At 46.9% G+C, this 27,003-nt stretch overlaps 1 protein-coding gene across 1 annotated transcript in view; it reads right to left on the bottom strand.

The window, feature by feature from the left end:
- Positions 1 to 27,003, bottom strand: part of LOC139054242 (A.superbus venom factor 1-like) — a 124,497-nt gene that overhangs the window by 66,797 nt on the left and 30,697 nt on the right. The window contains exons 8-17 of the mRNA XM_070530955.1: positions 26,759 to 26,864; positions 26,398 to 26,643; positions 24,342 to 24,500; positions 20,080 to 20,208; positions 9,988 to 10,059; positions 7,987 to 8,181; positions 5,840 to 5,995; positions 2,324 to 2,453; positions 1,828 to 1,881; positions 591 to 770 (exon numbers count right to left, since the gene is read on the bottom strand). Coding sequence (XP_070387056.1) covers positions 591 to 770; positions 1,828 to 1,881; positions 2,324 to 2,453; positions 5,840 to 5,995; positions 7,987 to 8,181; positions 9,988 to 10,059; positions 20,080 to 20,208; positions 24,342 to 24,500; positions 26,398 to 26,643; positions 26,759 to 26,864 — 1,427 coding nt within the window. The remainder of the gene's footprint in view (positions 1 to 590; positions 771 to 1,827; positions 1,882 to 2,323; positions 2,454 to 5,839; positions 5,996 to 7,986; positions 8,182 to 9,987; positions 10,060 to 20,079; positions 20,209 to 24,341; positions 24,501 to 26,397; positions 26,644 to 26,758; positions 26,865 to 27,003) is intronic.

The raw sequence follows: 27,003 nt of genomic DNA, 5'->3' as shown, positions 1-27,003 counted from the left end.
ATGTGCTTCATGTTGCAATTCTGTGGATCTTACCAATGGGCACATGGCCGGTATTATCTAAAAGCTTGTGTCACATTTTTTGTTTGTTTTGACGTAAATACTGAAGCAGGCATTGGCGCCAGCAAACGGTGCTCTCTACTCCTTGTCTAACAAATAAAATGAGGATGAGATGTTGTGTATCACATTACGTACTGATAGACATAACTAGGGTAACATACATCTGTACTTTAAAAAGGTTAGCCGTCATACTCTCTAAGAGAACTTGAACCTTTAAGAGCGCTTCGAATGGTCCGTAAGTAACATTCGTGGACTCATAAAACAAGGAATTTCATTGCTGAAAACATCCATAGGATGCGTCGTCAATATAGCATACTCTTGGAAGACTGACTGGAAGAGGCTTGTATGAACACACGCACAGTTTACAAGAGTGCTGGAAGTAGCAAGAAAAACTTTATGCTTACTTACAGCACAGAACAAGACTCTTACAAATAACGTATACCTTGTCATACGTTCGTCACACTTCTAGTCCCCAGAAATAAAGTGTTATTCTCACGATTTGTGACCTTGGAATTACGTCTTCGAGTTCTTACCTTCTCGTAGCTCGCAACACCGCTTGAAAGCATCCACACACTCCTGCCTGACATGGGTGTTTCCTTGCTCCATGTACATCATCAGGATCTCCACTCTTTTAGAGCACGGGCGTAAGAACCGGTCCGGCCTCTGGCCGCGAGAGCAGCACATGCGCAGCGTCTCGTTCTCGTACTCTTCCACTGCGAAGGACAGTGGTGGACAGCGGCGCACGACGCTCTATACTTTTATGCGAGAGATATAAGAATGCGGTTGCATTTAGCACGTATTTCCAGCGTCTCAACATATTATTTTAATGCTTAAAGTAACAGTCTCGACTTGTCGCATGTGGTTGATCAGTGGTTATGTCGTTGCGTTAACGAGCAAGAGATCGGAGGTTCGGTTCCCGGCCGCGGCGCGCCGGCATTCCGGTGGAGGTGGACTGCGAAAACCGATCCTGTGTAGCGTGCAATGTGTGTACGGTAAATATATCCGTTTGAGTTGGTCAAAACTTAGCATACCTGTAGATCTCTACTGCGGCGTCTCTCACAGCTCTATCGTGCAGCTTCGGGACCTTAAACCCTACAATTTAAACTAAGCAGTTTTGGTAATACCCAACTAACGATGTGCCCTTTCCCTGTCGAATTTATTACGACTGCATACGCAAGACGGTTCGAAATCTGCGGATGAGCATGACGTCGCCGAGTGCCGCGGAACTACGCCGCAGACTCGCTGCATCTCTGCCCCGTCATGCCCATTTGCGGACTGAATGAGCGATCCAGCCCATCGTGTGAATCTTGTTTAGATAACAAACAAACAAACAAACAAACAAACAAACAAACAAACAAACAAACAAACAAACAAACAAACAAACAAACAAACAAACAAACAAACAAACAAACAAACAAACAAACAAACAAACAAACAAACAAACAAACAAACAAACAAACAAACAAACAAACAAACAAACAAACAAACAAGCAAACAAACAAACAAAACAAATGGGAAACTACTTTCTTTTCTATATCCCAAGTCCAATAAAGTGGTTGATACTAATGATTGATACGGTTTGATGCGGAAAGCCCTCCTAACGGTGCTAGATCATCCTGGAATACAAGTGCTCAGCTCTTCTGTTGAACATAAGAGAAGTTGCGGCGCACCTGTACGCCTCGTTCCCATTACTGGTATAAGAAATTTAAAGGTGAGGCGCATAGTATCCAAATTGTTATTGCATTGGCATCAAGTAATTTTTGAACTTACAGATGTTGATCGCTGCTTCTCGCTTTCTTCTTCGGTGCTCGTGGCAGGCTACGTCTGAAATAAAAAGAAGACAAACGTTAGATATCGGCTTGTGTTCGCAGGTATCGTTTAATTGGTATAGCACTTATATGGACAATCGCGGTGAATTTCTGCTGCTGCCGTCACCGTGATCTTCCCGCTTAGTGTAGGCAATGTTATTCGTTTTTCAAGCAAACAAAAGTGACCTCCTATGAATGAGGAGAGCGTCTGATTGGTCTGTTCAGACAACGCTGCGGGCGACCGCCCGATGCTCACGTCGGCGGTTACGCAAATTTGACCTCAGGGGATTGGAATAAAAACATATTGGAATAGTTTTACGTTATAGGGCCCCATGTCTAAACAGCGCAAGCATTTCCTTCATCTCATGCCAAGAGCTTAAAAAAAACCCAAAGAACCAAATATGTCAGTCTATGACATGCAGGTCTCCGAGACTCTGACCCTTGGCCGAGTGTCTCACCGCTTCTCAAGGGGTTGCCCACGGGAACTCGCGTGATGAGCACGACTCCGGAACTGGAAAGGGCTTCGACCGCGTTCGTGCCTCCGCCCGCGCCGCAGCCGAGATCCTTGGAATCCAGAGACTGGAACAGCTGCCCAGTACACGGGGTGCGAATTAAAGTGCTTTCACGTCGAGTCGGCTTGCAGACACGGTTATATCAGTTCAGTTCGCTGCTTACACTTTTGTGAGTAGCACAGCCTACAAAGTGTTCAGAATTTGTCACAAGAAAAGTATAATAAGCATAATGCGAATGCTGTTGTTCGTTTGCTAGGCGCTTCTTGACGTATATTAGCGAACGTGATCGGCTAATGAGAAACAGAGTTTACAAAACATTTTCGTTCGTAAGAAATGTTTGTCATTGGCTGCGACTTTGTGCCCTGTGTTCCGTTGTGACGTTCGCTATCGTGACTGGCCTGTTCCTTTTCATGCGAACTGCTTCAGCGTATACGAACTGCTTTCTAAACACGGGAGCTCAAGTCGTATTCAGAACAATTTTCGTTCTCCAGGAACATTTGTTATCGTCCGGCCGCCTATGCGTTATTCTTATACTCGCTAGCAGAATCGGCCGGCAGCTGTTGTTACGAGCCGCTTCAGCGTATGAACTGATCTATGAATACAAACCGAGCACCCGTGTTCCCAAATAAGTTCGCACACTAGGCCGGCTCATTACAGCGAGCATCTGAGATTCATGATAGGAAAAATATTATAAGTGAATGGTACCGGTCAATGAAAAACGGTTGATGCGAACTAATTCGTATCTAGGCTGGAGTTTCACTCTCTAGGCTGTAGTAGAGATAATTGAACTGCACTATTCGACAGCTTAAGCTCTGAAAATTTTGGCACCACGTATCATTTTCTAAGGAACCTAAGCCCGCATGCGCAAAAAGCTATTACTCTTAAATTGCTCTTAAGATAAAATTTACACCAATTCAGATACCGGGCATATCATTAGCGAAGGCGACCGACTAATGGCAAAGATAGCACTCACGAAAGAAAACCTTCGCGAAATCAGTTCCCAATTTCGTGACAAGTGCGGGCTATTACAAACACAGTGACGCGCTTATCTGTTTAAAGAGCGTCTAAACTGCCGCTGAGACATACACCTAAATGTGCTGGAGGTGTATCGTTATGTTAAACGGTGGAATATGGACGTTGAGTACGACAACTTTCCTCATTTAATTATGCGATTAACACACGGAGGTCCGCGGAAACGTTTCACTTCGCTGTATATCTCCATATTGGCACGGGGCAAATATTCTGCCGCAATTGCGATGTAGTTGACGAAGAGAATACGTTAACACGCTGCCGTCCCTATTTGCTTACTGGTGCTTGTTGAAAAGCTTCACTAAGGGAGCTGGCGAGCATCAGAAATGTTAACAATGTTTAAAGAAGTTTTTACATATTTCATTAGATAGTTTACCCAGGAATGCTTTTTTGAACAGGTACAGAACACCCAATGCTCAATATTAGCGAGCTTTTGCTAATGAGGCGGCGACGGCCCAAATTTCACAAACCAAATCCCACAGGGGCTCTATAACGTAAAACTATTCCAAACTTTTCTATTTCAATTCTGCAATCAGCCCACCGCGATTGGTTAAAAACTTTTTTTGACCAACCCTACTTCACCTGTCTGTCACGCGACGTCATGAAGACCGCGATAGCTCCCCTCTTGATATGACGTGCACACACTGATTATGCATAATTTGACTGAACAAACAAAAATAGTTATTTCTGATTCGACGCCATTTTGCCATTAGCGCTCGACTATTGGACCAAAGTTTGCGGGCTGCACCCACTTCACCTGCCTCTCACGCGACGTCACAAAACCGCAAAATCTTACCGCGTCAAAGTGACGCGTACGCGTTAAAGGTGCATTAATATGCCGAACAAAACTGAATTTTCTTCTGGCTGCCCCGTTCCGAAAGGAATAAAAGATGGCTATCGCCGATCGCTCCGGCACTGGCTACTCGCTTTTGCCGGAGAGCATGGGTTTATTTGCGTGTAATAAATCTTTTTGCGTGGCCGTTTTGCGTGGCCGTAACATTTTCAAGAACTTTCGGCACGTTTACGACCTCGTTCTGCCAACTCTTCTTTGCTGAGGATCCGTTTTAGCGTAATTCTTGAGCTTCCGTTGCATGCCGCCGCGATTGTCGACGAGCCACCACAAGCTATGTGAGAGAAAGCGGACCAATCGCAGACGCCGGCACCACCCTCTTCATCCGGTTATCGATAATGAGTGCAGTGGCTCGTCCCCATCGAATCCCTCTCCACTTGAGCGTTCTCCTCGCCTCTTGTCAGCCAATTAGATACGACAAGCCGCTCAGGGTAGGCAATGTTATTCGTTTTTCAAGCAAACAAAAGTTACCTCCTATGAACGAGGAGAGCGTTTGATTGGTCTGTTCAGACAACCCTGCGGGTGACCGCGCGATGCTTGCGTCGGCGGTTACGCAAATTTGACGTCAAGAGATTAGAATAGAAACATATTGGAATAGTGTTACATTATACGGCCCCAGTTTTCTTTATGTTTCGTGTTTACACTAACGCATTTGCTTTAGCACTCCACTTACTTCATATGGAAGCGTAGGACATAAACTGCGAGTATAGTCATGCACAAATAAATATAAAACGATAAATTTCAAAGCAGTATACCAAATCGGAAGAGAGCCTATGATGTATGTGGTCTATTTAGTGTAGTGGATTTGAACCTGGATGGATGGATATTATGAAAAGCCCCTTTGAAACGGGGTGGTGAAGAACGCCACGATTCTCTATATTTACCGATCTTTTACGCTTGTTATGGGAACTTAAGACAAATGCTTCGCGTTGGCACATAATCGAACCTAACAGAATCGTATCACCCTAAGCTATTTTGTTTATGTTTCCTGCTTTCGTGCCACCAAAAATCCAGTCGTATATTGCTATTCTCCACGGCAGATGTTATACTTAAAGCCCAAACTCTTGGGTTGGATCACTACGTCTTCGCATACTACTTGATGAATACACTTAAAGGCTAATAAAATATTCTGTATGTTTTCCGCGCCATTTGCTCATGCTGCGCCATGTATAATCATTATCGGCATTCTTTTTTCTATAACACTGTGTTTTCAAACATCCTGCTCTGCCTTCGAACACTAGTGAACTGTCCTTTAAGTTATCGTAAAACATTTATCTTTTGAGTTCATTGGCTGTTTGACAGATATCCGGCGCAGACTTCTCCGTCGCGCCTATCCAGTATGTTGTTTCTGCATTTCTTCCCCTCTAATGCATCGCCCTCTTTTGGGGGACAGTTAACGGCAGCATTATTTCGAATAAGTCAACGAAACCCTTTCGCGTTTTGCGATCGCGTCTCAACTGTTCCACTCCGTATCCTTTATAAATAACTGGGTCCTTATTACGAGTAATGCTGGACAATTACGCCCTTGTTCTCGGACCAGTTTAGGCGTCCAGAAGCGAGAGCGCTTTTAATATATTCATTACCTTGTCCCTTGTGAGGAGATCCTTTTTTCTCAGCAGGTAGAGTGCTTGGTCTACGCCCAACAAGCCAACAAGTGTTCCAGGCGTGCCCTGAACTACTAGCGTCTCAAGGGCCATAGGTTCAGATGCCGCTCCCAAATTCTTCCTTCCGAGGGTGAACTGAAATGCACAAGCGATGAAAGCGACGCCGTCACAAGCATCATCCCGGGGTGATCGTTTCCAGGGCACGACTTCTTGTAGAATGATAGTTCTAGCCACCATGTATGTTCGGATATTATCCACGCCATATATTCATAAGATTAATCTGCGGTACCTGAGAAATGCGGAAAAGGGTACATGTATTTATGGTTCAGATCCACTGCAGCCACTGTGTCAACAACTTGCATTTTCTGCATACCCTGGATAATATAGCATCCACAGGACCCGACCGAATCGGTACTATGCACTACCTAAAGGCTGCAGTAATAACCACGGGAAAGTGAAATTCGACAAAAGGCAATTATTTTAACTATGCGGACGGTAGCTGAAAAAATAGAGAAGAAAGGCCGCCTCAACGTGAGAATTTCATCCACTGCCTCACATCTTCATGACCAAAGCAGAGTGCGGTTCTACCACGCAGTCATCGGCAAAGCTGCTTTTGGAGATGTATTGATGAACGATTTTTGCCACATGCGTGGCGTTGTAACCTTTGGGTGCGCTGGATGGCATTAGTAAACACACGTTCAGGACTGCGCCTCTCGGCAGTTCTCAGAGCGGTTGCAAAAACAGTAAAAGTGCTTTTTCTACGCGTTCTCTCACTGGCAATTGTTTCTGGGAGCCTCGCATTTAAACACAGAAGGAAGAATGCACCACACAGGCGCTTTTCTGGCTTGGTCTTTTTTGCAACACATGTACTGTGAATGACACCGTAATATGCTACTTCGTCATGTACAGTTAATACACAGTCTGGCTGACATGTGGTCGTGTTATACGTGTAACGTAGCTATGGCAACACTCGCCGCGTATATATACTTATCGGTACGGGTATGTCGTACAGATGACGCCAATTAAGTAAGGATTTCTTCAAGTATCAGTCGTATTGAGGAAAGGTTATCCATATTGTGTATCGACTTAAAAGTAAGAGCAGACACTTTTACTTCACCATTGTCATCAAACAAGCCTTTTGAAGCCATGGCTGTACAGTGATTTTCCACTGCTGCCGTGGTTGGTTCAGAGCACGTCCTTCATCCAAGAAGCGCATCTGCCACTATTTAAGTACTTGGTGATTGAGAAGATTAACTCAAAACTTGGGGCCACGTGCTCAATGAACGCTGGTATTTCCTCTCATTGTATAGACTTTTTTGAATGAACTCGCCAACGTAGCGCACGGCGACGTTCCATGACCACTGACCAAGTATCCACATCGTGTTCGTTTCATCTCCAAAAAATTCGTTATCCTGCCTTCCTTTCTTTTCTTTTATTTAGTTTATTTTCTGCTGCAATCTCTCGGACCACAGCATGCACCAGGACTGGCGTAATTTCATCAGGGCTACTTTGCTTTCTCAAACTAATGACCATGTCTGCTGGTTTTTGCTGCTCTCATCCCGACAATCAACACAAGCGGCTTTTCTTTCAATGCGCACGTGTAAGGATAACAGACCACGAACGTTACAAGCACGTGTAAACGAAAATAATCATTGTTGTATTTACAGGGAATAGTAATATTAGTTACTTTCTCAAAATGATGCCAAACCGCCGTTCTGATATACTCGTGGCCAAATGTTTAGTTCATAGGAAAAATCACACACGCGCCGTAAATACCCTGAACGCTTTCGATCAAAGCAAAGTTTGTAATAAGCATAACTGCTCCCATGTGTCCTGTGGAAACAGCTGGTGCAGTCCTTATTCGACGGGTCGGAAATGTCATTCGTCATCTGCAGGATCTCATTTCTGGGTTGAACGGTCGCTTTGCTCATCATATTCCGGTTATGGCTGCAGAATTCTAGTTCGCGATATGCAAAATTGTGCTTATCCTTCTTTTTATTGTGATTTTATTTAAATCTACATGCCGAGATTAACTTCTATATAGAAGATTCGCCGTTGGTCTGTGGGCTCCCTCATTCGCAGATTGATTTTCAGAACTGTAAGCAGCGCACCACTGCTGCACTTACATGAGACGTGTTCGTGCACGCTGGCTGGGCATTTACGTAAATGGAGTCTGTAACGACGTGTCGACCAAGCACGGCGAATACCACCACGCGGAAGCTGGGTGTCATCTCAGGCGTGACAGGTATCACTATATTTTGCTCGATTCTTCTTCCTGGAGGCAGCTTCTGAACCGTTAGTATTCTCCCCTTGGACAGGACCTGAAGGCATGAAAATATAACAGTTTGAAAACAATCTCGGCGGGCCATGTCCTTGCTGTACAAAAGAAAACAGAACTAGGAAATGCTATACAGATTTTCGCACCTCTGTGAACCGAAGCTTTCGCGAAGCGGTTAATTACACGTTGTAAATCTTTTCATCTTCTGCAACGTGTTTTAGGCCCTAGCGATTACGTTTCTGCCCAGCATGACAGCAACACGCGGATACTCCCTCCCCCCCCCCCCTCCATCACCACCACCACCATGCGACCCACGTGGTCCACGCGACCACGGATTACACTATGTTCAGGATTGGCCCACTTTTATCACGCCATCTCCGGGATTAGCCCAGGGTCATGATTTTCTGGCGATGCCTTCCGCTCTATTCTACGACACTCTTATCCACCGTTTACGGCCGGCTGATCCCATCTATAAGGAAGGCGGAGCGTAGCTCTTACCACTGACGAAGCGCTAGAAGCGCGAAAAGTGCGAAAAAAAAAGAAAAAGAAAAGCATCCGAAAACGCACCGCTATAAAATCGTGGCCCAGTGTACTATTGTACTAACTCCAGGAGCGACCCACCTTACTCGGCGAGAAACATACCGAGCAGATGTGCGAAAACTCGGGAAAAGTGGCATAAAAAGCTTCTATTTAACGAAGCAATTGCACGCTTGGCGGAATTAATTTGTTGCAGTGAGGATATTTAGGTAGCTATCCTAGTTTCACTGCGTAATTCTGTAGATGACAAAGCCGGAAACCGACACGTGCACCTAAGAGGTAGTACAGACGGGGCTACATGTACAATTCGTTATACGAGTGCTGTCCTGTGTGCGATCTATTCCGCAAAGCAGCAGCAGCAGTAGCAGCCACGGTCAGCAAAGTCCGGAAGGTTTTGCGTAGGACAGCTGGGAACGAATTCACAAAACTTTTATTTGGTAAGTGTTCTCTACCATTGGTCGTCCGCCTTCGCGAATGATATGTCCAGCATTGGGACAGGCTGGAATTTTCGCACGAACATTTCTAGCGTAAGAGAAAATTTTAACCTATCCTGACGTTAGACATATAATTAGCAAATGCGGCCTGCCAATGGCGAATAGCTACTAACAGCATATGTGCTGAATGCCTGACTGTAGCGGCCTAGTCAACTTGCCCAATGGAACGACACAAGGAAACAGCGTGTAACACAGTCGCGACGTTATCGGCGTTCCGTTATTACGCTATTACGACTGGCCGAGTACTATATATATTTATATGGTTAATGCGAGGTATATAAAAACTTTGTGAATTTAGCCCACGAAGATTTATTTGACAAACATTTGATTACTGGTCGACTGACTTCTCTAGTGATATATTCGCTCTCAAGACTGGACCGCACCTGCTTTTACGAACTGGTTTAGCATGGCACTGATCAGCGAAAACGGGCTTCGAATACGTTTTCACTACACAGCTAACCCCTCCTTCCCACCCGCCCTTTCCTCCTCTTTAAAGACCATCTTACGCTAGAATTGTTCCTTAGAGCAGGTGCCAGCCTAGCATGACGATGGACACTTTAATAGCGAAGGCGGCCGATTCATCGCAAGCTGCTTTCCCGAGCAGCTTCAATTTCAAGCAGCTTGTAATTCTGCAATAACATCCCTTATACTAATGTAGTTCGGGAAAGCAGGCTCAGTCCTATCGTGATATTAACATCTCTTTGTGAAGGCTCGCTCAGTTATTCATTGATGACTCACGGCAGATTCTGATTTACGGCTAAAAAGAAATGTCACACAACAAAGCATAGAACAACAAGACGGAAAGAAAAAAATCTTACCACATAGTAAACCGAGGAACTGATTTTGTCGAACTGATGACTGAACAAAACGGCTTCATAGGATTGATTTGCCTGCAAGAAATGACAGTTCATTTAATATATGTTGCGTCCCAGCGTATATATTGTGTCTCTGGGTCACTACAGCCTTCAAATTGAAATTGAAATTGATTTATTCATTATAGATTACAGGTTATACAAAAGCATAATATACAGAAGGAGGTCCCATAGTCAAAGACTGTATCGGGACGTCCTATTATTTATAAATATGTGTTTTCTAAAGCAACGAGGACAACCACAAATAAAATCATACAAAGGAAACATGGAAGAAAGTAAGTACTGAAGAATGCAAAACAAGATTAGGAGTTACAATAAATCTAACGAGGGAAATTATAGAATTGCAAGGAGGAAATGCAGCAAACCTAAATGAACTAAACAAAATTGACACTAACGGACAAAAAAATTACCCATACATGCAATACAAACAAAAACAATACTTCATGAGTTTGGAATAAAGACTTCGCAAAAGTCAGTTCTTCTTTGTTTTTAAAATCTCACAAATTGAATGCAAAGAGAGAAAGAGAGCAAGGCAAAGAAGGGCACGGAGGTCAACCAAACAATCGTCTGGTTTGATATACCCTACACTGGGGGTAAGGGAAAGGGGAACAGAAAGAGGTAAAGAGGAAGAGAGTGAACACTGTATGTGCAACGAAGAGCCGTGACACCAAAGTCACATCACATAGCTGGTAATGTGCGTTGAAGACATCTTGAATGATCCTAGGGCCAGTGGTTGTGCGAATGGGAGGCTGCCGATGAGCCATGGGGCTTACTCGAGTTATTATTATTATTTGTTTTGAACACATATACACATATACACAGTTAACAGGAAAGGGAAAGCGACGAGCAGGCTGGCAACTGCCACCGGAAGGGGCACAACGCCTGCCTGCTCTTCTGAAGGGAGGTGACAACAACGCAGAAATGGAATATAGGAAGGAGGGGAAGATAGGAAGGAGGGGAAGAGTTGCAAGCACTGGATAAAGAGCATACAGGACTTGCACTGCACTTCGCGCTGACGGAGCATGCAGCTTACTAAATAGTATGCGCGGGGTATTTATGAGAGACCGAGGCATCACTACCAGTTGCGGGTCTCCTTCGGGCAATTCGTCGAGAGTCGGTGCGGCAGACTCTACCGCGGTACGCTGTATACTTTAATGTGACTGTGACTCCGGCTGTGGTATCAGCTGTGGCATCAGCTGTGGCTTCGGCTGTGACTTCGGCTGTGGCTTTGGTAGCGTGGGCCAAGCTTCCGTATTGATGATCTCCGGCACGACCTTGTCAGAGTTAGACTCGACTCCGCCAGATCTAAGGGCCATAGAAGGAAGAGTCTTCGGATGGGCCGCACTCTTCACAGAAGCATCGGGATTCTTTGGGATCTGACAGCGTCGGGAGCATCGCTTTATAACTTCCGCAACAGGATCCTGGCGAGACGAACGGTCTCTGGCCACCTACTTCAAGACCGCCTTTTCCTTCTTCATTTTGAGGCAGTCCTTTGAGATCTCAGGTATCATGGGATCCAAGGCGATTGAGGCATTTTAGAACCGTGGCTGCATAGGAGTATACAGCGTGGGGCTCTGCGCAGCGTAAGGAAGCTCTCGCGTTCTAACCTCATGCAATTGCGGCATTGGAATAGCCTTGGAATAAATGGTCGCACAGCGTGTACTAAGTAGCCCACCTTGACGTGGGGGGGGGGAATAAACTCGCCCTTGAAGTTTATCTTCACACAGCGTGGTGTACTGAGGCGACACACAAGTGTTATCGCGACGCCATCAACACTGGCTTCATTAGAATCGGCAAGTCAGTGCTGGAGATGGAGTCGTCCACGTCGTAGATGACACCAGTAGGGGAACCACTGTCCAGAGAGATATACGAGTGGACCTTCATACTGTCAAGTTCCGTAAGTTTCCTCAAAGTTCTCAGCGCAGTGTCATGTACAATTTCAATAGCCAAGACATATTCCCGGGGATTGACTCTAATGCCCGTGACTTGTTGGCAACACCGCTTCAAGAAGTACACAGACTGTTGAGTCACCTCAGGTTGTTGTTAGCGAGTCCAAGTACAAAAACAGTGGCTATATTGCCGTCTACCGGTAGAGTAGGCCGAGCCAAAAGTTGCCGGTAATTGTTTTCCATTGGCTGCCCACGAACACGTGACTTGTCTGCCAGCAGAACTTCGGTGGTAACTGCCAGCATGTTCCTTTTCCTAGGCTTCATCACTAGGCCTGGCACGAAGGGTTCTTGCCAAGAGATGCGAAGCGACCCGGCGCAAAGCGCGAGGGGTGGGGGTTTATGCAGAGTCCGCTTTATCGGCCACATAGCAATGAATAACCCGTTGTTACTGCGAATTTGTTTTATTGTAAGACATCTATTTGAAGTATATACGGATGTTCATGGCTGGGCGAAGAATACTCAGTCTCAACAGGAAGGAAATGCCGGCATCTGAGCCCCACTGGGCTCAGATGTTCTCCATCAAAATCTGAGCTACTTCTCTACAAGAAAAGACCCAGAGGCGGCGGCCATCGTGATTGGAAACCGGCGTCCGAAAGCGAAATACGGCTTTTCACTGGTGACGGGTCTCCGGTGCCTAGAGTGGACTCGTTCCGAATATTGGGAATATATATCGAGTCTAACGGTTCTAATGGAACCGCACTCAGAAAGATCACCGCCAAGACGGAGGGTGCTCTCGGCCTCATTCGGAGGATCGCCAACACGCACCGGGGAATCAATGAAGACACTCTCACCCGCATTATACATGCTTTTGTTCTCTGCCACCTTTCATACTCGGCAGCCATGCATGATTGGCATGTGGCAGAGAGGAACAAGCTCAATTCACTCATCAGAAAGGTTTTCAAGCTTGCCCTCGGCTTGCCTGCAAGCACCCACACCGAAAACCTGTTGAAGCTCGGAGTCCACAACACGCTCGAAGAGATTATCAAGGCACAAGAGCACTCACAGCTGCTCAGGCTATCCGGCACCCCGACGGGCCGCAAGGTACTCGACGAGATGGGCCTCAATCCTGTCGACCAGTGCCCTGACGCCGTGCGGATTCCCAGCGACATCAGGTTTCAACTGCACATCGCGCCTCTTCCCCGCAATATGCACCCCGCAAACAACGTCGGCAGACGTCGGGCCAGGGGTACAGCTCTACTCGAGCATGTCCGCAATAGCAACATTGAGGCAAGCTTCGTGGATGCCGCGGCATATGTCCAACAAGAGGCATTCGCCGTCTCCATCGTAGACTCCAATTCAAGGCTCACTTGCTGCGCTACGGTACGCACTTCTAGGCCCGTGGTAGCCGGACAGGTTGCAATCGCGCTGGCTGTGCTCGATGGTCGCAAAGAGGCCATATATAGTAATTCCAAGGCAGCCATTAAGGCCTACCAAACCGGTATGGTCTCCCCTGAGGCCCTCCTCATTATCCAAAGCGCCAAAAGTATCTCTCCGCATTCTCTCATTTGGTTTCCCGCTCACTTGGGATCGATTGAGGGTTCTCTCTCTAACCCTAACGAGGGCGCACACGAGGCCGCGCGAGGACTCACTGACCGCGCCGCCTCAGCAATCCCCCAGCCCCGCGGGGAACCCTTGCTTACGTTTAATGAAATCACCGCGCACTACTATCTGTCAAGACGGGTATTCCCCTCCCGCACCCCGCCTTATGCAGGGCGCGGGCGGTTACCCTTCGACCTTTACAAGCCCGTGCGTACCCTAACCTCGTGGTTTTTCATGCCATATACCCTGAAGGATATCACAGTGCGGACTGCCCTGCCTGTGGACTAAGGGCAACATTGGACCATGTGTTGTGGGAGTGTGAAGCCATCGGCTCCTCCTTCAGTGAGGATAGGTGGGCTGCGCTCTTGGGCAGCCCCGAACTCAACGACCAAACCTTGGCCGTCCATAGTGCCCGCGATCGGGCCGTCAAGCTCGGCTTGGCGGTCCCTACGTGGGACTAGCCGGGTGGCGCGGGGTCTCCCCTGCGTCTTCTCTGGACCGAAATAAAGTTACCTCACTCACTCACTCACTCACTCACTCACTCACTCACTCACTCACTCACTCACTCACTCACTCACTCACTCACTCACTCACTCACTCACTCACTCACTCACTCACTCACTCACTCGCTCACTCACTCACTCACTCACTCACTCATTCACTCTCACTCACTCACTCACTCACTCACTCACTCACTCACTCACTCACTCACTCACTCACTCACTCACTCACTCACTCACTCACTCACTCACTCACTCACTCACTCACTCACTCACTCACTCACTCACTCACTTTTTGCCCGGGATAGCATGCCGGCTGCAAGAAAGAAAGTACCGCCGATAAAAAAGGAATCGTAGTGACTTCTGTATTCCGAGTTAATCCTATACAGTAGTTCTGCTTGGAGAGAGGGAGGCCCTGCTGTTTCTTCGCTTTGCCTTGCGGCTCCTCTGCACAACCTCCAAGTCGTCATGGGAGAAGTCCTCGCTGCTGAACGAGTAAAAACTCGTTTCTTCGACATCGGTGTCGCTTTGGAAGCCGGCTCGCTTCCTAGACGCAACTTCCGTGATGTCGCCATTCCCGGTAGAGGCGCGGGAACGTCAACTTGCTTCCGCGCCACAAACCATGGCTGCTCTCCAGAGATATACGCAGAAATTAGGAGAAAATAACTGGGCTCGAGAAAATAGCTTGCTTGCTTGTCTGCTTGATTCTTCACTTGTGGAGCTTGCCCACGACAGGAGATCGGCCAAGAAGACAGCGGTTAAATGATAAAGGGAAGACCGAGAGAAAAAAAAAAACTTAAACGGAAAAGGAAGTCAGGTTGAGGTAGAACATTCATGATAATTAGGAAATAGATTTACCTGGCAAATATAGAAATAAATGTAGCTCTAATTGTATATAAACATCACATTTTGTTGTATTTTTGGTGGTATGACAATAATTTCGAACACACAATCAGCGATTTAATGAGCTATCGAATTACTGATTTCGAGAATTAACATGATAGCCTTCTTGTGTCCCAGAGGTAGTCGCAAATGGCCACGGAGATGTTCCTGTACGTGGCTAACGCCAAATGAAGAAGCCCCGAGGGAGAGGATATTTTGAGCATCTATAGAAGTAGCCAGTTTTCTGAATGAAAATTTAATTTTTTTCTGTGATTTCTAAATCGACGGCATGCTAGTACAAAGTGATCAATGTTTTCAGGCTCCTGGCAGGTGGGACACAGATGGGACGGTGTCAGACCGAACCTATATAGGTAAAAATTTAATAGTGGGAGGCGGCAGCGTAATTTTGTTATGGAGATTTATAATTTACGTGTCCGACACCATTAAGTGTTCCATGAAGATAGCAAATGATTAAATTCCCACGTTGGGATTTTAGTTTTGTAGAATCTTGTAATGGAGGGAATTTTCTGAACCTAGCCGCGGTGACATAAGCCGAAGTAGGCATAACGAACATAACTGGCCCATCAAGAGATATCCGAGCAAGTGTGTCAGCAATTTTCATTTAGGAATATATCGCGACAGCCTGGAACCCATACTAATGGCACCAGAGATGTATTGCCTAAAGTAGTGTCTGAAGATAAAGTGAGTTAGTGATGTGCATACTGACAGTGATTCAGTCACTATAAGCACTGTTGAGTAATCTAAAGGCAGTTTTCGAAGAGCTAAAATAATGGCTGATAGTTCAGCCAGAAATATGGGTGTAAAATCCGGAAGGTGTAATGCATATGTCCAGGATAGTGACCTACACCCGTTTTCTCCTCACTCATCGACGCATCAGTCGCGATCCCATTATCTATTCCCGATTGCGTTAAATTATCTTATAACATGTCATTTAAATATGTAGTCGGTAGGTGTTTGGTATTGGTTGCAGCTATATAATCAAATTCAATCTTTATGTTAGGCAAGGGCTTGTCTGAGCGAATTATGTCGCGTACATTAACCTTTAATAGATCTAGCTCAGCTTGTGCAAACAAAACCTGAGGTCTATGTAAGCGGGACCAATACTCACTGAAATATCTTCCTGTTTATTGATTATATTTTGCCCTCAACAAGGCACGTTGGAAGCATTAAGATTTCCTATCCTTCAAAAATTCATGTATCCAATGCATAATATACCGAAGAAAATTCATGCTATTTAAAACGCTAAGAAGTATTACATGTTCTACGCTGTCGTGTGCTTTGGCTAAATTAAGGGTCACTAAAGCTGCACACTGCTACCTGTGTCAAGCAAGTTTAATGCGTCCCTCTAAATCGACATGCGGGCACCAGATCGAGCATCCAGGTCCAAATCCAATTTAACACGGGCTCAAAAATGTATTATTCGTTAAAAATATCATGATACAAATGTGCAATACCATTTCTATTAATTTCATAGCATTCGAAGTTAGTGCGATTGACATATATTATCTATTGCATTCCCGCTTCTTGTTTCTTAAGCAGGGGGATTATTTTTGTAAGTTTCCAGTCAGGAGGAATCCACGCGTTCACGAGGGAGTAGTTAACTATGTCAGAGAGGTCTTGTGGAGACAGGTCAAAAAATGTTTTCAACATGCCCGATGTAATGCCATCTGGACCTGGAGCTGTGCCAGGGAGCAACCGAACAACGTGCTGAAGCTCTTCCATTGTTACCTCCATGAAATCATCCCCTGACAGAGCCCCTACTAAGTTTACCTGCAGCTGAGTTGCAAAGCGCTGCTCTAAACCTTTAACAATTTTATCTAATCATTCTAACGATTCTCTTGGTGACAGAACAACTGAGTCATATTTATGGGCACTGGAACAACCTTGCGAGAACGGAGAAACCTAAGCAGTACGTTTTTAGTACCACTTCTCGATAAAACATTAAAGCGTTTTTCATCATATTTATCCTTCGCTAATAAAATTGTTCTTTTAAACATAGAAGTACTCCAATTAGTAGGGCACTGATTGAAATTAGGTTTCTTCCTTGCAGCTTTTCGGCGTCTATAATCTAGTGGGCAGAAGTCGGACCCTGTCGAGCTCGGCGATAGGGGCACCCCTCAGGGATCGGTCTTGTCGCCCCTGCTCTTCAATCTGGCCCTGCTGCCCCTGCCCGGTCTACTAAAGCAAATCGAAGGCGTGGACCACGCGTTCTACGCCGACGATATTACGCTGTGGACGGCCCGAGCCGGATCCGATGCCTGGATGGAGGAAGTCTTGCAGCGGGCGGCAACGACCGTGCACGAGTACGCAAAGTCGTGCGGACTGAGCTGCGCTCCCCAGAAATCAGAGCTGCTCATGATCCAACCGGGAAAAACCAAGAAGGAGCTGCCGCCGGACGTGATTATCACGACCGCCGGAACGACCATCAAGCCAACACAGCAGATTAGGATTCTCGGCCTACTACTTCAGAGCGACGGAAAGGCACAGGCCGCCATCACAAAGATCAAGACTACATCCGAACAGATACTTGGTATGATTCGGAGGGTATCAAACAGAAACCGAGGCCTTAAAGAGGACGATGCCATGCGCCTGGTACGCGCGTTCGTCGTGTCGCGGGTTACCTACTCCGCCCCGTATCTCCAGCTGACGAAGGCGAATAGGGACAACCTAAACACGATGCTTCGTAAGGCAACGAAACAAGCACTGGGCATACCCATATACTCATCCACGCAAAAACTGCTAGACATGGGGGCCCACAACACGGTGGAGGAGCTCATCGAAGCCCACCTCTCTAATCAAAGAATCCGGCTCAGTCACACGGAACACGGACGAGCCGTCCTACGCAAGATATGATGGCAGATCGAGCCAGTACCCATCAAGACGGCCCTTCCAGAAGACTGGAAAATGATAATTCAGACAAAACCTCTTCCCCGGAACATGACGCCGGGCAAGGACGATGAGAGGCGCACTGCGCGAGCCAAAGCCCTAGCCCGTAAGCTGGAAGAGAACCCCAGGGTCCTCTACGCGGACGCCTCGCTCCGAAAACACAGTGACCGTGCAGCCGTGGTGGTTACTTCAAAGGAGAGGCTGATCGTCAGCGCGTCCCTGAAGACAACAGACCCCGCAGTTGCCGAAGAAGCGGCCGTAGCCCTCGCACTCGCACAGCCGAGCGTGGGCACCGTAGTCACCGACTCAAAGACAGCCTACAGAAGCTTCCGCAGGGGGGTAATCTCCTCCGCGACCCGAGCCATTCTAGCCAAGCACAAGCCTCCGGGAAGAGCCATAGAGCTCATGTGGGTCCCGGCTCACTCGCAGGTAGCAGGCAACATCATCGCCGACTACCATGCCCGAGAAATGTCAATCCGGGCCGAGCACGAGCCGGAAGAGCTACCGCACCCGGTTACCAGCTTTCGCGACATTACCCGGATGTACCGAGAAGAAAGGTGCAGGCTGCCAGAACCGCACTCCAAACTCACCAGGCAACAACAGACGATCCTGCGTCGAGCGCAGGCGGGATCGCTTGCGCATCCCGTACTGATGAACCGCATGTACCCTGCGGAATACGATATGCTCTGTCCTTTTTGCAGAAGAGAAAAGGGCACCCTGCCGCACGTCTTGGCAGAGTGCACAGAACTCAAGACCCCCCCTCCTCCCCTTCCCACCAACACCCCCAATCCCCAACCCCTTGAGCGATGGGAGACCTTGTTATCCAGCCCCGCCCTACCGATTCAGCTCGCACTGACGGACAGGGGCCAGGAGCTGCTGGAAACATATGGGTCCCGTAACTAGGGAACCACCCCGTCTGGTGCCTGCGTGCACCACCGATTTATTTCGGGCCCAGTGAATGTTGCTTCATCATCATCATCCCTATTCCACCATGGCCAATCAGTACCTCTTTTTGTTGATGATACTAAAACCTCAAATTTTTTTTAATGGTACCTTTCGAAATTGGACAAAGGTTCATCATTTAATATCCCTTTCCAAGCCTGTAATAGAAGACAATGTTAACGGTAAATAATTTTTAAGCAGCGTTCTGCCTCGCAGACACTTCGTCTTCTTCGTCTTTGTGTGTTGAATACAAATGTTTGCACACGCTGTACGGCCCCATAGCTAATGGCTAGTAGTGGGCCAGAACAGATGTTTTGAAATAAAGCATGAATGAGGAGGCGTCGGGGTTTTAGTTCAACTGATAAATCGTGCTAAGAAATAGTTCAGAAATTTCTTGTGAAGATAAATGTGAGATGCTGTTTGAATAGTTGTTTGAACTGCTGAATTTGGTTTGATGCTGAGGTTGAGGTCTTGAGGTTAACTTAAAATACCCTAGGTTCGCACGAGCAAACCTCGATGCGCGAGCGTTATTACATTTCGCCTCCATCCGAGTGCGGTCGCTACGACCTCTTTCTTATAGCAGCAGAGCGACATAGGCACTGAGCCGCCACAGAGGGTGAGTGTTATTGCAAAATACTGTAGGGGAAAACTTCAGGCGATATGAACACACGCAGAAGCCTCGCCTTCGTGGTACTCTCAGAACGCGGAATTTGAAAGTTGTCCTCGAGAATGCGATCGTTATACGCTTAACCCATCTTCTGCCCAATAAAAACCCAGAACGGTACAGAACTCGTTCTTGACATACAGAACAACCTGAAGGAGAGGGGTTCGAAAAAACTATTACGTTATTCTGTAATCTCACTGGTCAGATGCAATTGAAAAGATGTCGTTTGCAGATATTGCGTTAGTGACGGTGGAACCACATCGGCTCGACTACAATACATGCCCGTATTAAAAAATCAATTTTCAAGCTGCAGTATGCGCTTGTAACTTTCAGGTCGCATTTGTGCGCGCGTTTTGTACATAGTCTTTCACCCAACATAAAAATTCTAACAGCGCGAACACATGCAACCACAAAGTAACAAGGACCAGACACAAGCGCTGACTGTCAACTTTTTTAGTTGACTGTCAGCGCTTGTGTCTCGTCCTTGTTACAAAAAAGTTTACAGTCAGCGCTTGTGTCTGGTCCTTGTTACTTTGTGGTTGCATGTGTTTGCGCTGTTACAATACTTGTGTCAAGTATGCACCAACTCGCCTAGAAAGTTTTAATGAAGTATTTTTCACACAAGGGCGCCGGTAAACAAGTCAGGATATCTCACTTCAACAACGCTCTTCGGGTCTTTTCTTTCGATGGCGATGAATCCATCTGAAACACTTTGGTAGGACTGCAGAGTGAGTTGCTCTCGCGCCTGGTGATCATACGGGTAGCTCCCATCGTCGGTTGCCACCTTAAAGAGAAAGAAAGCAATACTCTGAATCTTTATCACAGCCGGCACATGGCGCCCGCGAAGATCATTATAGTAAGTATGGTCTCAGTACCCCGTAAATATGTTATCATGTCGCAGACATTACATTCTATTATGTTATATATTTACTGTGATAGCAATTATATGAACACTCCAAGTGCATTTCTGCCGTCGTCATCGCCGTGATATTCCGTTTAAAGTCCGAGGGCCATAACACCGCCGCCGCGCGTCGTATGCTGTATTTGCGAGTGGAAGCACGCAAGAGAAACTGACGATCGTGGCTCAATCTCGCGCGCCATATATGGAGGAAAGTGGAGAGGCAGCACTGGGGGGAGGGGGGCGGCTTCGACACCGCCAAGTGTGTACTTTGCACGGTCGCGCGCAAGGGATCTGCAGACGGCTCATACCTTTGTGCGCGCAATGCTCCCGGCGCTCTTGCGTTGAAGCGATAGACCGCGCGAATCTCACTTCGCTCGCTGCTGCTGCCGCACTTGCTCACACCAGCGTGCAGTGTTTTGCAGCGAGCGTCCGCGCTTATCGAGTGTGATGTGTTCATATTTGCTTGTGCGCGCTGACAGCATGCTTGTTCATTCAGTTAGTAAGTGAACGTTTCCAAGTTTATGCGGCCGATAAAACTACTATTCTTACTTCGTTTCGCTGGGCGCTATAAGGCAAAGCTATTCCAAAATTTTCTATTCCAATTCTGCAATAAGCCCTCGAAGAATGGTCAAAAACTTTTTTGGACCACCCCCACTTCGCCTGTCTGTCATGCGACGTCACGAAAACAGCGATAGCTCCCAATCTGACAAGACGTGTACACACTGATTATGCATAATTCGACCCAACAAAAGAAAAATAATTATTTCTGATTCGACGTCTTTTCGCCATTAACTCTCTGTTATTGGTCAAAAAGTTTCATAGTGCGCCCACTTCGCCTGTCTGTCACTCAACGTCACAAAAGCGCGAAAAATCATTGCGTCAAGGTGACGTGTACGCGATAAAGATGCATTAATATGCTGAAGAAAATTGTATGTTTTCTGTTTTTTCTGTTTTTTTTTAACCACGAAAACCGGAGTTTTCGTGGTTTTGTGACGTCGCGTGACAGGCACGTGAAGTGGGTGCAGCCCGAAAACTTGTGACCCATAGACGAAGGCTAATGGCGAAAAGGCGTCGAATGAGAAATAATTCCTTTTCTTTTGTTTGGTCCAATCATGCATAATCAGTGTGCACGCGCATTTCAGATGGGGAGTTATCGCGGATTTCGTGAGGTCGCGTGACAGATAGACGAAGTGGGGGTGGTCGGAAAAGGTTCTTGACCAATCGCGGAGGGCTGAGTGCAGAATTGGAATAGAAAAGTTTGGAATAGCTTTACGTTATAGCGCCCCTGCCCCATTCCGAAAGGAATAGAAGATGGCTGCCGCCGATCGTTCAGGCACTGGCTACACGCACCTGCTGGAGAGTACGGGTTTATTTGCGTACAACAAAAGTTTTTGCGTGGCCGTATGACGTTATCGAGCCCTTTCGGCACGTATACGACATCGCTCTGTCAACTCTTTGCTGAGGATCCGTTTTAGCGGCACTTTTAACTGTCCGTGGCACGCCGCCGCGATTTTAGACAAGCCACCGCAAGCTAAGAGAAAGCGGACCAATCGCAGTCGCCGGCACCTCCCTGTTCATCCGGTTATCTATTTTTAGTGCGCTCGCTCGGCCCCACCGAACCCTCCCCACTTAAGTGTGCTACTCGCCTATTGTCAGCCAATTAGATAAGTAAAACCGCTCAATGTATTAGTTTTGAAAGCAAACAAAAGTGACGTCCTATTCAGGCAATGCTGCGGGCCACCGCCTGATGCTTGCATCGGTGGTTAAGTAAATTTTATGTCGAAGAATGGAATAAAAACAGACTGGAATAGTTTTACGTTATAGGGCTCCTGTCTAGTAATTTGCTATGGCAACCGATGCTTCGCCTTTCGGGCGAAACTGCGACTTCTTTTGTTTTTTCTCCTGCCGATAAAACGAGCTATACAGCAACGCTTAACATACGTTTACAATGCGAAGACTTGGAGAACATTTCAAGCATTTTAATTTGATAGGGACACTTTTAGATTAAGGTTATATTTTTGAACTAATCGCTTGCTACAGAGGTGTTAAAAAAAAGTCGCTGTTTCGCCCGAAAGACGAAGCATCGATTGACATTCAAGCCATTCTTTTCCCTCGATTATATCTAGAGCTAGTGCATGAGAGCATAACACGTCTTAAGATGAAATGTGCGATAAAGTGTTATGCTGTGGTTTGTTATTATTTATGCACCACGTAATGCATTTATCATTATTCTTATCACCCCTCCCACCCAGTGACTGCTCCCAACAATAGTGGGACGTCGTTTAGCCTACGTAATATTACTGCAGGGGCGTGATCGGACATCTTTGTTCGATACGCGTTCTGTTCGGTTGATGCAACGTCCCAAAGTGGCAGTATGCAATTCGTGAGAACGGGGCGGAGAGAGTAGCTCATAGGCAGGTTATGAACTCCTCGGAAGATTACTTCCTTGGTTTGTCGTCTGCTCGCAGACAGTTTACTACAAAACGGAATGTTTCTTGTCTTCCAATGAATAAAATCTTTATCTAAAAAATGTATTTCTTTCTTCTCAAGGTTAAACACGTTTTCAAATAGTAATACGTGTGACTACTACAATTTATAACGATTAGTTCCTCTGCGTCGTCCCTAGGTGGTGTCGCGCACAACGAGGAAAAGAAGAAGAAAAGAAACGATGGGAACAGTGGCGCACTTTTCAAGAGGCAACAACAACAATCTAGTGCTTCACTGGCACCCGATGATGAGGTGGAGTTCGCTGCACAACCAACGCACTATTTGTTTTGAGAAACGAGAGCGACGCCGGAATTCGCTGTCTGCCATTTCTTCAAACGCGTTTCGCACTCCCACTGCTCTCGTTCCTCCTCAAGCAACGCCAATGCAACAATCGAAGTTCCCATCGCAAGCGCCATTTTCTCGAATTAAACTATGGATTGGATCCGAACGTGCCATTCCGCGTCCAAAGCCGCCGTTCTAATCTAATCCAATCCACCAGACGTGCCATGCGAAGCCGATCTCGTAACGAGCGTATGATCGCTCCCATGATCGCTCCAAACTTACCAACTCCCGTCGCGTTCGGCACCTAGCAGACGACGTGCCCGGTTGCAAGACAATTGACAGGAGCGTATCACCATTTTGACGTCACCAAAAAAGTGGCTGCGCCCTGAGGTTGGCGACGTAGCCGCGGAGTAGGCCAATCGCGTGCGCTGGTAAAAGCCGATCCACACGACGGACCAAGTCTGCGGGCCGATCGGTCACGTGATGCGACGTCATGGCCCGCCACGGTTCGGTCCGGCGCAGAGCACATTCACACGGCGGACCGCCGTAGCAGACGGCAGAGCAGACCAACCAGCTACACTAACGCTTTTCCGCGTTATCATTGCAATCATTGCGGCTATAGTTCCACAAAGCCGTGAAGTGCTCAATGAGGGATATAAAATAAAAAAACCTCCTCGTCACTCCTAGAGGACATGGTGTTTAAAAAATATATCTGCTGCAGGCATGTGTAGGCGGAACGGCGGACATGAAACGACTGGCTTTTGCTGAGCCAAAAACTAGATTGGATTTGGCTGAAGACACTTTGTTGCCGGACAACATTCACTGGCTACGCCAAAATCACTGCGGTTTGCATGCGGTCCGCCGCCAGAACTGAAGCGGGAGAAGTCTCGGCGATTTGTTGGACCGCGAGGGCTGCGGTCTTGCGCGGGCCAATGGCGGTCCGCACGAACTGGTGACGTTCTATCACGTGATGCGCGGACCACGGTCCAAAAGAGCAATTTGGTCCGTCGTGTGGATCGGCCTTAACCGAACGAACGCGCCGAACGACGATCTCGGATCGCACCCAGCAGATTATCTGTTTTTTTTTCTCGACAAAGTGTTCTGAACATTGAAATTGATTCAGTCACGTCAACATGAATGATTATTTCACTTTATGCGCTACGTTTCCGGGCTGCGTACTCGAGACGTTTCCATTCACGCCCCGGCCGAAAGCAGCAATCTGTTTGATAAGGCGTGATTTTTCTCACCTGGATAGACAGCGTGTCGTCTTCGATGGTTGTTGGTACTAAGAACGTTGCCACTCCGTTGTTTTGGGTCGTAGCTTTGTATGTTTGGTTCGACTTCAGCCGAATGACCTTCATCGGTACATTTGGAGCTGGGTTTCCACTGACGTATGTTACTTCAGCCTGCATGGTGCATGCATGACACAATTAGCTTGGAAGAAAGGCGTTTCCATAAGGATGTCCATTCTTGTCTTACATGAGAGGTGAATTCAGTTACGTTCTTAAACGAAAGCGAATTCTCTTTGGCGTTGACGAGAGGGTATCCTCCATTATAAAAAAATTAAATTGAGTTAGCATGATCTGACTTTTAGAAAGTGCTACACGCACCTTTTGTAATTTCGTTGTCTTATGTCTTAAAGACATAAAATTGCATTACAAGGTGACAGAAAAAACAACAACTGAGAAGTCTCACGTAGGCTTGTAATTTATCTTAAGTTAATAAGCACACAAGAAAAGATGAATGCTTAGAACTAGGCCGATTTCGTTTCTCCGTAAAGAGAGGTTAGCCTTGTTTTCAATCATGTGATGGAACGCGTATAAGTTCAAGGCCCACGACATTATAGCGGCCACTAGTCGGCGAAAGGGAATAAGGAGATGAACAATACACCTTAATAGGAGTTGTGCAGGCGAGTCTGCGTTGGCAGTAGATTATAAGGAAGGGCACACACAAAAAAAAGAAGAGGGATACATAAGTTAGTGAGGAGGTGATGCGTTTCCGTCGGTGCGAAGTTTTACGCCGGTGTAATTTATATCCGCACAGTCATTAGAAACTCGATATCTCTAAGCTTCGTTGTTCACCCCCCCCCCCCCCCCCCCCAACGACACGGAAGGTTGGTAACAGATCACTTTTATATGGGACGGCGAGGCGTCTGCCATGGGTGGTTACTAGATGTTGCCTGTGCTGTGTGCAAGTGATGGAAAGCACTAGGGTGCCGCATTCCTTGCTTGTCAGCCACATGCATGGGAACGAAAGAAGTCATTGGCATACGCCATAGCCTTGCAGCTAATCAGGAGACGAGGTGGAGCTTGGCAAATTGAGAGTGCGATAAATATAGTTACTAGCCAATCAAACTCGTGACCTAAATTATTTTCATTTTCGCTTGATACTTCCCCCAGTGTAGTCGTTAAATGCCAAAAAGCTCTGCGGCGGATGGCTGAAAAACTGAAGTAGACGGATGAACTTCTGATATGTACCAATGACTCGCCATCCCGCTTCATACAGTGCGCAGCTCTATAATATCGAACTTGCAGTCACCATCTCAGTTTCTTCTTCCTGCGCTCTCGCTCTTCCAAATTTCGCCGAACAAATGAAGAGCGTGAGCAAGAGTATTGTACGTTCTGAGATTTCGATGAGGTATCTAACACATCTGGATGCAAAAGTGTAACGTCCACCGAAATAATTTTGAAACCACCTGCACATATATAGGCCCTGGTGCTTTTAGGGTACGTGCCACGTTAGCGGGTTGCTCAAGTGCTTAAATGCTACGTCCACATTGAGGCATTGAGTGTCGAAAGTCAGCGAGCTTTTCCTCAACGGGACACTGTTGTGCCCACACGTTTCCAGTCGGCACTTTCTACGTCCCTGGCACGATAGCGAGCTCTGAAATTTCCGCAACACGGTGGGACTTCGCGGTTCCCGTAATGCGGGGAGTGTGTGTACTTTGTGCGCATACGAAGCCGAAGGGCCCACGTGAACCCGCCGTGGTTGCTCAGTGGCTATGGTGTTAGGCTACTGAGCACAAGGTCGCGGGATCGAATCCCGGCCACGGCGGCCGCATTTCGATGGGGGCGAAATGCGAAAACACCCGTGTACTTAGATTTAGGTGCACGTTAAAGAACCCCAGGTGGTCGAAATTTCCGAAGTCCTCCACTACGGCGTGCCTCATAATCAGAAAGTGGTTTTCGCACGTAAAACCCCATAATTTAAAAAGGGCCCATGTGAACTTCAAATGGCAAAGATGAGTTTAAGGCCACGAAATCACCATCAAATAGTGAAACGCTTAAGCTTATTCACACTCACGATGATGTATATCTTCAGGCCGGGTTTGAAACTTCGTTGATTCTTCCTCAGTGAAATCACGTAAGGCGTCTTAGAAAAAACCGTCTTGTCACTTTGCGCCGACTCCTTAGCTCCGGTAGCTTCCTCGGTGACGGTCGCCTTCACCACTAGGCGCCCGTGGCTGGCAAACAGCGTATCCAAGCGGTTGCCAATGTACGGCTCCAGGTGCTCCCGCCGCAGATTGTACGCAGCGACACCGGCTTCGAGCTGCGCAATCGGAGCAGCGATTGAGTGCACCTCGAAGCAAGCTCCCCACGTGGAGCCATTGCTGGAAATGACCGCCGCGTTGGTAAAACAGTTTAATGAGTGGTTAGGTTCTTACAAGCACTGGAGATTTGCTGCTTGAAAACCACCACACGTCTCCAACCTCTTGCTTCAGCCCAAAGTTGAAAAGAACGACTCCTTGGACGGAATTTTTATTCGCGAACCTGGAAGAGATATTCGTATATTTATTACGGATGTACAGAACGAATGCTCCTACGAAAAGCTGCGAATGCCGAGAGAAAAAGAAAGTCAAAGCGGCTCAACTCTGTTCAAAGGCAGAAACTACACTACAAAAAAAAAATC

This window comes from Dermacentor albipictus, chromosome 1 (assembly GCF_038994185.2).
Source record: "Dermacentor albipictus isolate Rhodes 1998 colony chromosome 1, USDA_Dalb.pri_finalv2, whole genome shotgun sequence".
In the NCBI taxonomy this organism is placed as follows: domain Eukaryota; kingdom Metazoa; phylum Arthropoda; class Arachnida; order Ixodida; family Ixodidae; genus Dermacentor; species Dermacentor albipictus.
Note: the sequence above shows the minus strand (reverse complement) of the source record. Positions and strands in the feature narration are given on the sequence as shown.